The sequence below is a fragment of the Tachyglossus aculeatus genome, chromosome X2 (genome assembly GCF_015852505.1).
Source record: "Tachyglossus aculeatus isolate mTacAcu1 chromosome X2, mTacAcu1.pri, whole genome shotgun sequence".
Classification (NCBI taxonomy): Eukaryota; Metazoa; Chordata; class Mammalia; order Monotremata; family Tachyglossidae; genus Tachyglossus; species Tachyglossus aculeatus.
Window position 1 is genome coordinate 8,921,068 of NC_052100.1, and position 14,246 is coordinate 8,935,313.

Here is a 14,246-nt window from a genome sequence, read left to right on the forward strand (position 1 = left end):
ATTAACTCAGATGCGGTCCCTGACCCACGGGGGGCTTCCGGTCTAAGGGTGGGGGACGAACGGGTGTTGAATCCTCATTTTCCAGTTGAGAAAACTGAGGCCCAGAGCAATCAAGTGACTCGCCCAAGGTCACCCAGCAGGCGCAAAGGCGGATCCCGGAACAGACCCCGGGTCTCCTGACCCTTATTCCACCAGGCCAAGCTGCATCGTCTTAAATCAGTTCCCTAGTCCACTCAGAATGCTGGAAGGAACCGTGGAAGGGTTGCCCTGGTGTTGCCCCCCCAACACCCCGAATTAGCCAAATTCAGCCCAGTTTTCTATGACAGTGAATGCCACGCGAAGCCCCCTCACCCCCAAGTCTGATCTGACTTTAAAAAGTGGATTTTCGTCATTAGGACTAACTACTCCACTCTCCGCTTCCTAAATATAACAGCACCGCACTTTCTAAAGCACGGTGCTCATTAGACTGATGACTCCAGCCAGATAACCGGACCATATCGCATTTGGTACCAGATCAGATCTGGGAGTTCTTTCATTCATCCAAATGAATTCACATCGCAAACCTTTCCACTAAAATCTGTTGACCACTTCTAAATACCTGTGCATTTCTCTCCCTCCCAAAACTGTTCCCCTAGGCACCCCCGCCCCAAAAATCAGCAGGACCAAACCCATCGACCCGAGATTTAACTCTGCTGGCCGGCTAGAGGCAGGCTCCCAGGAGAGGTGGGGGTGAGGACAGTCAGTCAGTCGTATTTATCGAGCACTTACTGTGTGCTGAACCCTGCCCACACAAGCTTACAGTCTAGAGGAGGGGAATGGTTTCTGGGACGTGGCTACCTTGTTATGTTGCTCACAAACTTCTTGTCGTCCACCACCACACTGAGCTGGCAGGCTCGGGGAGCAAACACATGCAGGGGTTCTGGAAACATGGGCAGCTTCTCGCCGGGAGCTGCGGCCAGGACGATGGCCCTTCGGCGAGTTTGGGCAATGCCGTACTGCCCAGCCTGGCAAAAGGGAGAAAGCTCAAACCCTGCTACCCAAATGCCAGCCCCCCTTTCCCTCCCCATTTAATCAAACCGGCCGTGTGACTCTTGGGTTTGTGATGGCAGGGGAAAAGAAACCAACTAGGGTTTCCGGAGAGACCACCAGCAAGCACGATGAGGGAGATGTTCGTGTGGGAACCAAATTTCTGCAGTCGGTGAATCACTGGATTAATCGTTCCGGTTCATGAGGCTGGGACAGAATTCCCAGCATTTGCCTCAGGAACCAAAAAAATCTCACTCAGAATTAGTTGCTGGGTCACCTAACTACAAGCCACAGTAAGGAGCTCTTGAATTACATGTCTGCTTGCAGTGCTGACCACAAGCCCCTACTCAAAACCCCCCAAATCACCCACTCACTCCTCACCACGATGGCTCACTCTCTAGTCAGTAACTTCCCCTCTAAGTTCCCGGTCAGCCAGCTGACCCTTCTTTTCTCCCCGGGCTTGGGCAATCGATCCTCTGTCACGCCCACGTTTCAGTGGGTCCAGCAGCAAGGGAAGAGACCCAGATCTACAGGTCCGAGGCACCCAAACAAACCCCTGACCGGCTCAGCAAGCACCTCTTATCTAGCAGGTGGTAAGAATTTCCAAGTGGCCTAAATAAACTTCAGGTCTTTCCCTTGGGGGAAAAGGTAAAAGCTGATTCTCCTGACCTCCCCATCTCATCTTGTCTCATCTGATCCCAATTTGTTACTCCACAAGAGGACCGGATCCAGTCTGAGCCAAGATGGCCAGCCCCGGATCTAGTTCGGAAGGGCCCCGATGGAGACTTTGGGCGGGACATGGGGTGAAAAAGCCAAGAACCACTTCTTGGGACCCGAATGGCTGGGGGTTGGCCTCATCTCGCCCCCCCGGCTGTGGTTAAGACCCTACCTGTAACACTCCAAAGGTGCACTGATACCCCATGCGCACAAGACATCGAAGGGTAAGCTTCAGCACCATAGAGCGCTTGAATGAGACAAAATTCCTGACGTTTTCCAGGAGGAAATACCTCGGTCGGTAGTAGTCACAGTAGCTGCAAAAAGAGAAGGTGATGGTTGTTACTACGAACATTTCTTCCAGTGCTCACAACGGGAAAAGCCCTGTACCAAGTGCTGGGGGAACTGCCAAGATCAAATCCCTCGCCCACAAGGGGCTCACCATCTAGGCGGAAAAGATTAAGTGTAAAAGATTAGAACAGTTTTTCGACCCCTTTCAGAATGGAAGAACATCACCGACTTTGATTCCCACCCCAAGACATCCGAGGCTTAATCCATTCTTCTTTTTTGGGAATTTTTCCCACAGCCACTCCCTTGTGAGAGCTCATCACACACACACCCTTCTCTCTCTCTCAAACCTCTCCCCCCCCCCGACACATCCTCTTGAGGTGAGAGAGAACAAAGAGTCCAGAAGCAAGACTGCAGAACCAGAGAGAGCACCCAAGCTGGGTCACAAAGCAACCTTCTGAGATTTCAGGATCCTGTGAATGCCAACCCTCCAAACCGAGGGAGGGTGATCATCGGAGACCACATTTTCCAAGGGGCCGCAGGGCCAACCCACAGTGGGGGGGGTGGGCGGGGGGGATTTTGGGAATTACAGCCACTGCCACCTGAGGAGTCTCCTTCCCAATTTGGGGACGGCTACAGAAGCCTCCGGCAGCCCCCTCAGGGAGGCTCTCTGTGTCCCAGGAAGCGGTGACTCGCCTCCGTGGCCGGCTCGTGGGCTGGTCCCAACCGACCGGGCCTAAGGCCTTGGCTGAACCTGGTCTGTGGTTTGACGGACGCCTCCCCTCCCCCGTCATGCCCTCCCCCACTGGCTCACCTGAGAAAGGAGACCACCAAGGAGTTTTTGAACTTGGAGTACGTGCGAGAATTGAAACGGTTCATCCCACTGAAGCCTTGGCACGGCGGCCCCCCACACAGCATCTCCACGTCTCCTTTCTGAGGGAGCTTCTGGCCCAGGGAATTGGTCTTCTCCCCAGACATCACCAGCTTCAGGAGGACGTTGCAATCCTCCGTGAATACTGTGGTCCCGGGGTTATTCAGACGGAAGGCCTGGGCAGCCGGTTCCCACATCTCAATAGCCCACAGAGTCTCTGAGATTTCTGGGAAACACGGGGAGGGGAGGGAAGGGAAAGGCAGGGGAAGGAGGGCAAGAAGGGCTTTCAGAATGGGTGAAGTTTCTCAGCCATATGCTAAGCCCTGGGTTTCTACAGGCAGAAAGGAGGGTTAAAGGAAGACTCAACCAGCAGGCCTGGGTGGGCCTTTTCTTCCCAGCGATCAGAAGGCAGCCGAACCCTCACCTACCTGCTTGGTGGAACCCTTCGGACAGCCCTCCACAGCCTGAAAAGACATCCAGCGTGCGCAGTTTGGGCAGCTTCACACCCACCGTCTCCTGCTCACTTTTCTCGGAGGCCACTGGAGCTTTGCCCTTGCCCTTCCCTGGGGGGCGGGGGGGAGAAGAGAGGGTAGGGAGGGGGCACGGGAAGAAGCAGCAGCCACTTAGTCCAACTCATAATGATAATTGTTCCTTAAGACTGAATAAAGCGCCTAACGTTCCCAAAGCCACCTAGGGAGCGCGGCTCCATGGAAAGAGCACGGGACTTGGGAGTCAAGAGACTTCGGTTTGGGGCCCAGCTCTGCCACTGGCCTCTCACACGGCCTCAAGCAGGCCGCTTCACCGCTCCGCGCCTCAGCTTCCTCATCTGAAAAGTGGGGATAATAATAATACTGATGGTATTTGTTAAGCGCTTACTATGTACCAAGCACTGTTTTAAGATACCTGCTCTCCCTGCCTCTTAAGAAGGTAAGCTCCCTGAGAGATGGGGCCCACATCTGATTATCCCAACTCTACCTTAGCTCGGTGCTGAGCACGTAGAAAGTACTTAGTAATTACCATCACCAGCCAAAGCACTTTCCTATCAATCACCTCACAACGTCCTTACCGGATCCTCACATTTTATCCTCACACCATCTCCGTGAGGTTGGGAGGACAATATCCTTATTTGACCGAAGAGGAAACCGAGAACCTGAGAAGTTAGGAGTCTTCACCCGGCAGGACAGAGTGGAGGCTAGAAACTGGGTCTCAACTCCAAAGCCCCGGGCTCTTTCCTCTAGGTCACGCTGCCTCGGCCCCACCCGATTCAAAGTCCCTCCCACAGAGAACAAGAACTCCTTCTCCCTTGCTCTGCATGAATGATTCCACTCTGCACATGCCCCCTCCAAACCGGGAAGAGGAACCGGCAGCTAATTCCCTGCAAACTGAATCAGAGCAGAACTCCCATCCAAGAGCCCCATGAACTGAAAGTCAACTTCAGAAGTTCCCTTTTACTGAGCCCATGAGCGGCAAAGTCTTGGGAAAGTAAAGCAAACCCAACCCACGGCTCACCTTTTCCTTTCCCTTTTCCCTTCCCTCGATTCCCAGAGCTGCGGGCGTGATTTGGAGGGTCTTCAAAGCTTTTGCTTTTCGCACTGTAAGCCTGAAAAGATGGAAGAAAAAAAAAAAAATCGAAGATCATCCTAGGTGGGAAAACCATAGAATCAGCAAATCAGGAGGTAGAAGGAGCAAGGTCTACGGGTTTGGCTGAAAACAAAATCTCTCCCAAAGAAGATATTTCTGGAAGTCTCATACTCTAAATTTCAGGGGGAAAGGGAAGTGGCAATACCACCACAAGACCATTATTGATGCTGTGAGCCCTTCTCCACATGCAAGCCCTGTATCGATTAAAACACCAGAGATTGAGAGAGCTCAGTTTCTACAGAAGGGTCAAGACTGAGCCAGGATTCCCATTCAAGAAGTTTCCCTGGCCAGTTATCGGTGCCCATGTCTGGCTATTCAGACTGACATGAATAATCATTACCTTAAGAACAGGTGTCCTTGGGATGGGTTTGGGGGGGTGGGGGGGAGAATGAAAGAAACAAAACAAAAAAAAGCACCCCAAAAGTTTTCTTTTTCCTCCTGAATGAAGCCCGACACCATCTGCGAAAGAAGTGCCCAAGCCCAACCAAAATACCGCATCCTCTAACCCAAACCGCCGACTGTCTGACCTGCTAATCTTGTACCTGCCCCAGCACGTTAGCCCAGAGCTTGGAACAGAGTAAGTGCTTTAGAGAAGTCACCGTGTGGCTCCTACCAATTAACCAGTCTGTGGGGAACTATCAGCCCAGAGTCACCACAAAACCCAACCATGCGACGACCACCCTCCCTCAGGTCGCACGGCGAGGGGAAAAACCTCACCTCGAGGAAGTAGAAGCGATCTGAGCCACCCGCAGAGTAATCCTGGATACATTCGGTTAAGTCTTCTCCGTACTCGACAGTACAGCGGCCTTGCACGGCTTTGAACTCCACAATTGCTTCCTCGTCGCTCCAGTACAGCAGGTTGATATCAGCATGGTAACTTGCTTTAATTGACTTGTGGGTGTTCTCGGGTCTAAGGGGAGAAGGTACAGATATGCTGCAGACAAGTGCTCCTTTATGGCTGACGGAAATACTAAGACTAGACTTGTAAGTTCGTTGTGGGCAGGGAACGTGTCTGTTATACTGCACTCTCCCAAGCACTAAGTACAGTGCTCTGCACACAGTAAATGATAAATACGACTGACTGACTGAGATCAAGAGAAATAGCCCTTACTACAGCTCCCTGCGTGGGTTTAGAGAGCATTTTCTCATGAAGGAGGTGAGATATTGAATACAATTTTGGTTCTTTAGGGTCACTTTCTTATCCCTATTGCCGTTTAATTCCACCCTACTGACTCTAGAACCCTAGGGAATGGGAGCTTAAAAGTTTAATAGCATTGGTTCAATTTTTAAAAAAAAAAAAGAGGCAGGGACAACATTCAGTATCACTCTTCTTGAGCTTCACTGTTTTCACTTTTTGCCCCTGATGAGGCTCGTGGTTATCGACCGCTCCTGCCTACCTATAGAATTTATTAATTCTCAGTTTGATATCTGCTTCGTTGGGCTTGCCATTGCTGCGCTTATGGCAGAAGATCTCCTTGATACGGCCGATACGATATGGGTCAGGGGCATCCTGGTTGCTGCCTTTAATGTATTCTGAGTACTTTCGGTAATGTTCTGGGTAGAGCTCTTCATCCACAGAATCTTTCTTCGACCGCTTTCCTGGGCTGGCTAACTTCATGCTGGAGACACAAAACAGAAGAAGAAAACTTTTTCCAAGTCACACCTAAAAGATGATTTTTCATATTTGAAGACTAGCCCAAATTCTCTCTCAAACCCAATATGCCCCTTGTGATTGGCAGGGACCCCACCTACCAACTCTAAACCGATCGGGTTCTAATCCTGGTTCCACCACTTGTCTGCTGTGTGACCTTGGGCACGTCACTTCACTTCTCTGGGTCTCAGTTACCTCATCTGTAAAATGGGGATTAAGACTGTGATCCCCACGTGGGACATGGACCTAATTTAGCTTGAAACTACCCCAGCGCTTAGTACAGTTCCAGGCACATAGTAAGCGCTTAAATGCCATAAAAAAACCCAACAACAAAAAACCCGTTGCATTGTACTCTCCCAAGCATTTAGGACAGTGCTCCACAGACTGCAAGTGTTCAGTAAATAGCACTGATTGATTTTGTGGTACACAGCCACCTGCCTGATCACATCTGTCCATCAGCCACCTATAGCACTTGGGTGGATTTTGGTTTATTATTTCAGTGACTTCTTAGTTTCTTATTGTTTGTGGTTATCAGTTGCATATTATCTTTCCCCTTATTTTCATTTTATCTGTGCTTGCCAGCCTGCCTCCCTCCCTCATTTGGTGTAAGCTCCTCCAAGGCAGGGTCCAGGTCTTCTACTTCTATTGCAGGTTCCCACATGCCCAAGGACCCCCAGGGCCTCTGCACAACCCAGCGGGCCCTCACTTAATGTGGCTTCAAAGGCTCTTCTGCCCTCGTCACTTATTTGTCTCCGTGGAGAGGCGGTAACCTGATGTCCTTTTGCCGGGGAGCAGGGGCAGATGACATCTGGATTATAAGGGCAGCCTCCTCCTGATCCTCAACTTAACCTCTTCTTTGGCCAGCCGCAAGAGGTGCACCCCACCCCACTCCTGTGGCCGACGACCCTCAGCCAAAAGGAGAGACAGGCGGCGGTCTTTGGTAGCGAGTTGTTGTGACCCTCCTGTCAAGATGGCCTCGACAAGATTCCCCCCACAATGGAAAGCGAGCCGACCGCAGCAGCCTCACAGCCGGCGAATGCACAGCTTGGAAGGAGGTAAGCCCTGCCGGGCAATTGATCGGGGAGGTCTCTTCTAGGAGGGGCAAATCATCTGCACCCCCTACCTACGGTACTGAAGGAGCAATACTAACTTGAACGAGAAAGCCTCCGGCAGGAGGAAGACTCCATCTCCTATCCTGTACTGGACTCCATTCTTGGTCGCCCCGGCATAAAGCACCTTGTTCTCCAGTTCCTCCAGGGGCTCTAGCACTTTAGGAATTTCCTTTTGCCTCATCTCAGCCAAGCGTGAGCAGCTTCCACAGAACCTGGAGGGCAGTGAAGAAAAGCAAAGCTCACAGGAGGGCTGAATGCTGGAAGGAAGGAGGAAGATTGAAGCCACGAGGAACCAGGATGAAGAAAGGGCCTGCCTTTCTCTTTCACCTCTTTCTGGGGGTTTCAGAACTGTCTTTTTGGACATAGAAAAGGGAGAGCTCTGTGACTCAGGGCTAAGAGAGTCGCTGACCTGACCGATTCCCGTTTGGACGGTGCAAGGGAACAGGCAATGCCACCCTGGGTCATTAGATTGTCAACAGAGATGGTGCCCTCAACTTTGGGCTGCTCCCAAGCCCCTAGTACAGTGCTCTGGACCCAGTAGGGGCCCAACAGATAATGGCAATGAGGAGGATGAGGATGAGGCTGATGGAGGAGGGTCAGACCAGTTGTCTTTCCCGCCCAGTATCCACCTGCAGGGAGACGGCCCGCCCGAGTCGGGTCTGGGCCCCGGGAATGAGCCGCCGACCGTCGGCGATGATAGGGTGCCGCTAAGAGCCAGTCACGGGACGTGTGAGTGGTGAGTGAAGGGGCAGGGGACAGGGGGACACGGACCCGGTGGTGGGGCGCCATTCCTCAAGACCCCTCCCACTCTGCTCTCAAGCAAGCATTCATGAAGGGAGTAGACTAGCCAGTCTAATGCTTTCCTGGTAATACTTCCTGAGCCAGTCCAGCCCCGCTCAGATTCCACTGCTACGATCATTACACTGTAAACTCCTTGAGGGCAGGGACTAGGTCTTCTACTTCCATTGTACATTCAAGTGCCCAGGACAGGGCTCTGCACACAACAGACATTCCATGAGTACTGGTGATGTGATCATGCTACTGACATCACAGAGTGCCAGGTCGGTCCCACCGAGGTCCCACCCGTGTACCATTGCTTAGAGAAAGCTGATGTGCTTTCTGCTTTCTGTAACAACTGGAAGAGGATGTCACAAAGGAACAATCAATGGCACCGACTGTCTCTCCCGGATGACAGCTGAGGCACACGTACTTGTACTTGTTGTCCTCCGTGGGCTGGGTCTTGGGAGGCGATTCAAACCTTGCGTAGTCCTGGTCGTACCACATCTGGTAGAAATAGGTCCTGCCATCGTCTTCCACCATTTTGATCTCCATATCCAAGCCGCCCTTTAGGGATTCAAAGGAGGGGGAGAGGAAAGAGGCACGAGAGAAGGTGGGAGAGGAGGAAAAGGTTGTTACACACAGGTGACTGTTCTACCTCACCGTAGGTGTGTGCCCTCCGATCTCCATGTCATCCCAAAACCGTGTTATGACAACCACCATTTCAATGGGAAATAAGGAGAGAGAGGAAGATGATCGGAAGACAACTGAACTAGTAGGTGACTTCTGATATCCCAGGGGTAATTCACAAGGGTGGCAGAGCACTGTGGCCTAGTGGAAAGAGTGTGGACCTGGGAGTCGGAGGATCTGGGTTCTAATCCTGACTCCGCCACTGTCTGTTTCATGACCCTGGGCAAGCCCCTTCACTTCTTCTGTGTTTCAGTTCCCTCATCTTTAAAATGGAGATATAATACCGGTTCTCTCTCCTGCTCAGATTGCGAGCCCTGTGTGGGACAGGAACTGTGTCTGTCTTGATTACCTTGCATCTTCCCCAGCGCTTAGAACAGTGCTTGACACACAGAACTTAAAAATTATCGTTATTACTGCAGAAAAAAGCCTCGCAAAGCTTGTTTCAAGTTATGTGGCTAACTTGTTTTTCTGCCATGTCTGTACTACTTAAAAAAAAAAAAAATTAGCCACATCAATCCACTCAGTTCCCTTTGCAATTTCCACTCCAGGCACCACAGCATCAGGTTAAAATTGGTTTCCTTCCCCAGTTAAGGCGCTCTGGGCCGCACTCTGTTCAATCCAAATGGCATAAAGAAACCCACACTATGGCAGAACCAACTGCCCACTCCCTGCCAATTGTAAAACTGCTGCTAGCCACTGTCTGGGAGGGAAGCCAAGTTGGTCCACCCAAGGGCTACTCACCTCCATCGACCAGTTGTCTGAAGGTGCTTTATAAATAACATTCACTTTGCCATGAATGTAGGAGAGCTGCATGTCTTCACACTCATCCACCAGGAAGAGCTCTAGAGGATCGGACGTGGCCCCGAGAACAGTGTCTGTGCCTGCACAGAACCAGTGGGCATGGAACATCTGCCCGCTGCTGTCTTCCCACAACGCGGTGATTCTAGAACCGGAGAAAATGGTCATGTTCACTTCTCTGAGGTGAAGGCTTTTTTTTTTTTTAAAGAGGGTCTATGACATTCATTGAAACGATCATTTTCTTCCTCTAAGATGAATCAAAAATGATCTTTCATTCAATCGTATTTACTGAGTGCTTACTGTGTGTAGAGCCCTGTACTAAGCACTAAGATCTTCTCTTCTTTATCCCCCCAATCTTGGAAAATCCTCCCCGCCTCCAGTACTGTCAGGGACTTGTTGTTACCTTGCCAAATACAGGGGCTTTGTAGGGTCATCGGGACTGACAGACACACAATCGCCCACTTGCAGGGTTTCAGAGTCAATGCACACCTTCTGGTAGAAATCCTTCTTCCCATCACTCTGGAGACAAACAGGCTTGTTATCTCCCTGGGCGGCAGCGGGACGTCCCGCTGACCCGGCTGCTTCCACAGAACCTTGCCCCAAATTCCACAGTCCCTCCCTGCCACTCGCGTTTACCCTTCCAGTATCGACAGCAGTAACAGCATTGCCACTACACCGGGTGCTAAAAATACTACGGAGCTGGCTCCCCCTTGATCTGGGTTACCGAGTGGCTCTGAAGGCGAAATACCCTGTACTGCCTTTGTCTTCACCTCCTTAATGAAAGGGAGAAAACGGAATACGTTCTCCCGACAGTCATTTTGCCAGCTCCCATTCCAAAGCTAAACGTTTTTGCCGGCAAAACTCAAAAGACTGCGAGACCAGAGACAAATACAGATTTACAAAATGAACTCAGCGCTCATGCAACCTCCCTGGCAGAATCCAGTAAATTTTAGCTGGTGTTGGAGACCATAATTATAGATCTGCAAAGGTATATAAAGCAATGGTTATGTTGACAGAGCCACTAAGAGATCAGGGACAGGAAGGGGGGCAGCGTTTGCCAAGACTATTTCAAAAGAACGAGCACAGGCCATGAAGAAAGTGCTCTGCGGACTTTCAGCTGTTCCAGCTCTTCTCAGAAAAGCTGACAAGCTGGTTAGGCAGCTCCCCTGTTAAGTCAGCTGGAAATGAGCTGGCCAATTAAGAGACTCGGGATAACCAGCTCATTTATGGTTGGCCAACCCGGGAAACTTGGGAGAGCCATGCTGCAGAAACTTTTCTGAATCTTACCTTCACTGGATCCCCAACCCAGGAGATCCTGGTCTTGTTTTGTTTCTTTTTCCGACCTTGAAGCATTTTTTTGGGTGATGGCATTTCGGGGATGTTATCATCCACTTCTTCGTCTTCATCGGCTTCTTTCACAGCCAAATTTGGGCACCTAGAAAACCACCAGCATTCACTATAGGCTTTCAGAATAGCTCCTGAAGTCAGGGACCACTCTGATCATTGGGGGAATGGGGAAGAATTAAAAAAGAAAGAAAAAATCAAATTAAAAATGGTCTTTTTTTCCTTTGAACACAGGACTCTGTGGTGACATCCCTAATTGGAGATAGCACAGATGTCCCATCCAGAAAGAAATGTAATCGCTTCTTCCTTAGATGGCAGAACAGGGCCGAGGTTTAGACCAATGGCTCCCTCACTGGGCCTGTCAGAAGTGAAAACATGGGAACCAAGAAAACGAGCCCACTCCAGCCCCCAATTCGGGTTCTGCAATGCAACATTCCTCCATTGGCTCATATTCACCTCCTCTGCTGGCAAGCCTGCTTGCTTCGTCCACTCCCACCAAATTTCACCATATCCTGGCAGGCTTTGCATTTCCCACACTCGGGCTGCTGGCAAACCTGAAAGAAATAAGGTATTCATTGTCTGTGGCCGGGGGCAAAGGATCCCCTCTCCCTGCCTTCCCCCATAGGAATCACTGAGGTTGCGGGAGGAAAATGAAATGGAAAACTGGGGGCCTGAAAAAGGCTTACAGCCGGCCTAGTGTCAACAGCACAGGCCTCAGAGACCTGGCTTCTAACTCCCGGATCTGCTAGCTTCCTGCTGTGTGACCCTGGACAAACCGCTTAACATCTCAGTGCCTCAGTCGCCTCATCTGTAAAACGGAGTTTCGATACCTATCCTCCCTCCTAGACTGTGAAGTCCCATGTGGGACGGGGACTGTGTCCAACCTGATTAATTTGTATCTACCCCAGTGCTTAACACTACAATAATAATAACAGTAATAAACATAAGCTAGGGGGAGACTGCCAGGCATGCCAACGTTCCTAGAGAAACAGGAACAATTTCATGTGATTCGATGAATATTTTTTCTCCTTCCTCCTGGAGACTCACCAAATGGCAGCATGGGCTGATTCTGGAGAAACTGCGCTGTTGAGAAGTGTGCGCAGAACCTTTGGGAGAATATTCCATTTGGGCGGACAATGGCTTGAACCCTTCACCAATGGAACTGGACTGTTTTGGGGCTCGGGACCTTGGGACCCCTCTTGGGAGGACTGCCCTCAAGGTGCCCAAGCCCACCCTTCCTCTTTGGTGGAAGTCAGGGGAAGTGTGGAGCCCAGCTTTGGAAAAGATGTAGGCTGTTGGGGAGTTTACTGTTTCTGGACTGGGGCTGGGGGAAGCGAAGATAACGGTTACTTTGTATTTAAAAGTTAAGTCATTTTGTGTGTTTTGTCATCTTCTTCCCCACTTCCCGTTCCTTAACTGTGAGCCCCTAGGGGGGCAAGGGAGTGTCTTAAAATATTTTTTGGCTATTCCCTGCACAAAATCATGAAAAGCAGCAGGGCCTAGGAGTCAGAAGGACCTGGGTTCTAATCCCGGTTCTACCACTTGTCTGCTGTGTGACCTTGGACAAGTCACTTTACTTCTCTGTGCCTCAGTTACCTCATCTATAAAACGGGGATAAAGACTGTGAGCCTCCTGTGGGACATGGACTGAGTCCAACCTGATTTTCCTGTACCTACCCCAGTGCTTAATACAGTGAAGCAGCGTGGCTTTGTGGAAAAAGCACGGGTTTGGGAGTCAGAGGCCGTGGATTCTAATCCCAGCTCCGCACTTGTCAGCTGTGTGACTTTGGGCAAGTCACTTAACTTCTCTGTGCCTCAGTTACCTCATCCGTAAAATGGGGATTAAGATTGTGTGCCCCACGTGGGACAACCTGATTACCTTGTATCTACCCCAGCACTTAGAACAGTGCTTGGCACATAGTAAGCGCTTAACAAATGTCATCATTATTACAGTGTGTATAATAATAATAACAATCCACTGCACTAAGGAATCATGTGAAGCATTATCCATGGCTTTTCCTTTCTTCTTTCCAGAGCATTCAAATTGCTAGAGCCAAAGGATAAGAACCACCTCATCCTACAGCAACTACCAATGTCCCCAATTTCCTTGGGATAATTGATCAGGTAGCCAAAATGCAAATCCCAACTTCTCTTCAGAAGGCGGCAATTCACAGGCAATAAAAACGAGGCCCGGCTCCAAGGAAGAGGGGAAACCTGTTCCACAAGGGACATGTTTCTAAACACGGCATAGGCTCGGAGCCGGAAGGATGCTCAGAACACCGAATCAACGCCAACCGCGCCCCGGGTGACCCAAATTACCTCACAGACGCCACAGCGACGCCGCTTCATGGCATTCTCCTTGTCCTCTTCCCTTTCATTCTTTTCGATTTGCTCGGAGAAGAACTTGTCAAAGATCAGGTACACCAGTTTGGTGGTAGTGGCTTTGGTGGGGCCTTTGTCCTTGTCTATTTTGGTGGGGTGCCGGATAGCTTGGCGTCTTGCTGCTCGCCTGGGGGTGCGCACAGAGAAATACATCAGAACCGAGAGAAGCAGCTTCCGAGACTAAGGAAAGCCTGAAACGGATCTAACTTGTTGGTGGCTCGTGGCCCCGGGGGACTGAGAAGACAGCCTTGCTGGGCAGATGATTGCCCGCCCCAGATCTGACCCCCGTGCAGCCCCAGAAACCAGCCTCCAAGAACCTAGGAGTCAGCAAATGGAGTCAGCAAAATGCTGAAAGACAGGAAGTTGTAACAGAAAGACAGATGGTTGCAATTGTAGCTATGCTTATGTATCTGTATATTAAGTGGTTGCCAGCAGAGTGGGGGTCAAAAACACACTGAACCACCATTACAGAGTCATTGCCACCTCGTCGATTCTGCCATGTGGACTGTTGAGAAGCGTCGACTCTGTTCAGCTTCCTGCTAGACTATAAGACTCTGTTCAGCTTCCTGCTAGACTGTAAGCTCGTTGTGGGCGGGGAACATGTCTACCACCTCTGTTATATTGTTCTCTCCCAAGTGCTTAGTACGTGCTCTGCACCCAATAAGCACCCAATAGATACCACTGATTGATGTGCCTACCTACTAAGGCTGGAGTAATGAGTCAGAAATGACTGCTCTTTACCTTTTTCCTAAGGTGACACCAGCCAGTTTAATCAAATCCCTCATGCAGGGGGTAATGATAACCGGCTGCTCATCACTGTCTCCTGCCTCATCGTAACTCTCGACCTGTTCCACCACAAACTGGGCATGCCGAAGGAGAGAATCTTCTGTGAATCGATTGAAGTTCAATCCAGCAGGAGGAACTGTGGTCTTTTCAAAGAAGGAAAAAAAACA

At 50.5% G+C, this 14,246-nt stretch overlaps 1 protein-coding gene across 2 annotated transcripts in view; it reads right to left on the reverse strand.

Moving 5' to 3' along the window:
- Positions 1 to 14,246, reverse strand: part of DNMT1 (DNA methyltransferase 1) — a 38,180-nt gene that overhangs the window by 3,930 nt on the left and 20,004 nt on the right. For both annotated transcript variants that reach the window (XM_038771119.1, XM_038771118.1), the window contains 15 exons: positions 14,035 to 14,222; positions 13,231 to 13,420; positions 11,369 to 11,466; positions 10,856 to 11,003; positions 9,972 to 10,087; positions 9,512 to 9,713; positions 8,514 to 8,647; positions 7,342 to 7,515; positions 5,938 to 6,159; positions 5,258 to 5,450; positions 4,409 to 4,499; positions 3,328 to 3,462; positions 2,843 to 3,125; positions 1,916 to 2,057; positions 838 to 1,004 (listed from right to left, as the gene is read on the reverse strand). In XM_038771119.1, the coding sequence (XP_038627047.1) occupies positions 838 to 1,004; positions 1,916 to 2,057; positions 2,843 to 3,125; positions 3,328 to 3,462; positions 4,409 to 4,499; positions 5,258 to 5,450; positions 5,938 to 6,159; positions 7,342 to 7,515; positions 8,514 to 8,647; positions 9,512 to 9,713; positions 9,972 to 10,087; positions 10,856 to 11,003; positions 11,369 to 11,466; positions 13,231 to 13,420; positions 14,035 to 14,222 (2,483 nt within the window). The remainder of the gene's footprint in view (positions 1 to 837; positions 1,005 to 1,915; positions 2,058 to 2,842; positions 3,126 to 3,327; positions 3,463 to 4,408; positions 4,500 to 5,257; positions 5,451 to 5,937; positions 6,160 to 7,341; positions 7,516 to 8,513; positions 8,648 to 9,511; positions 9,714 to 9,971; positions 10,088 to 10,855; positions 11,004 to 11,368; positions 11,467 to 13,230; positions 13,421 to 14,034; positions 14,223 to 14,246) is intronic.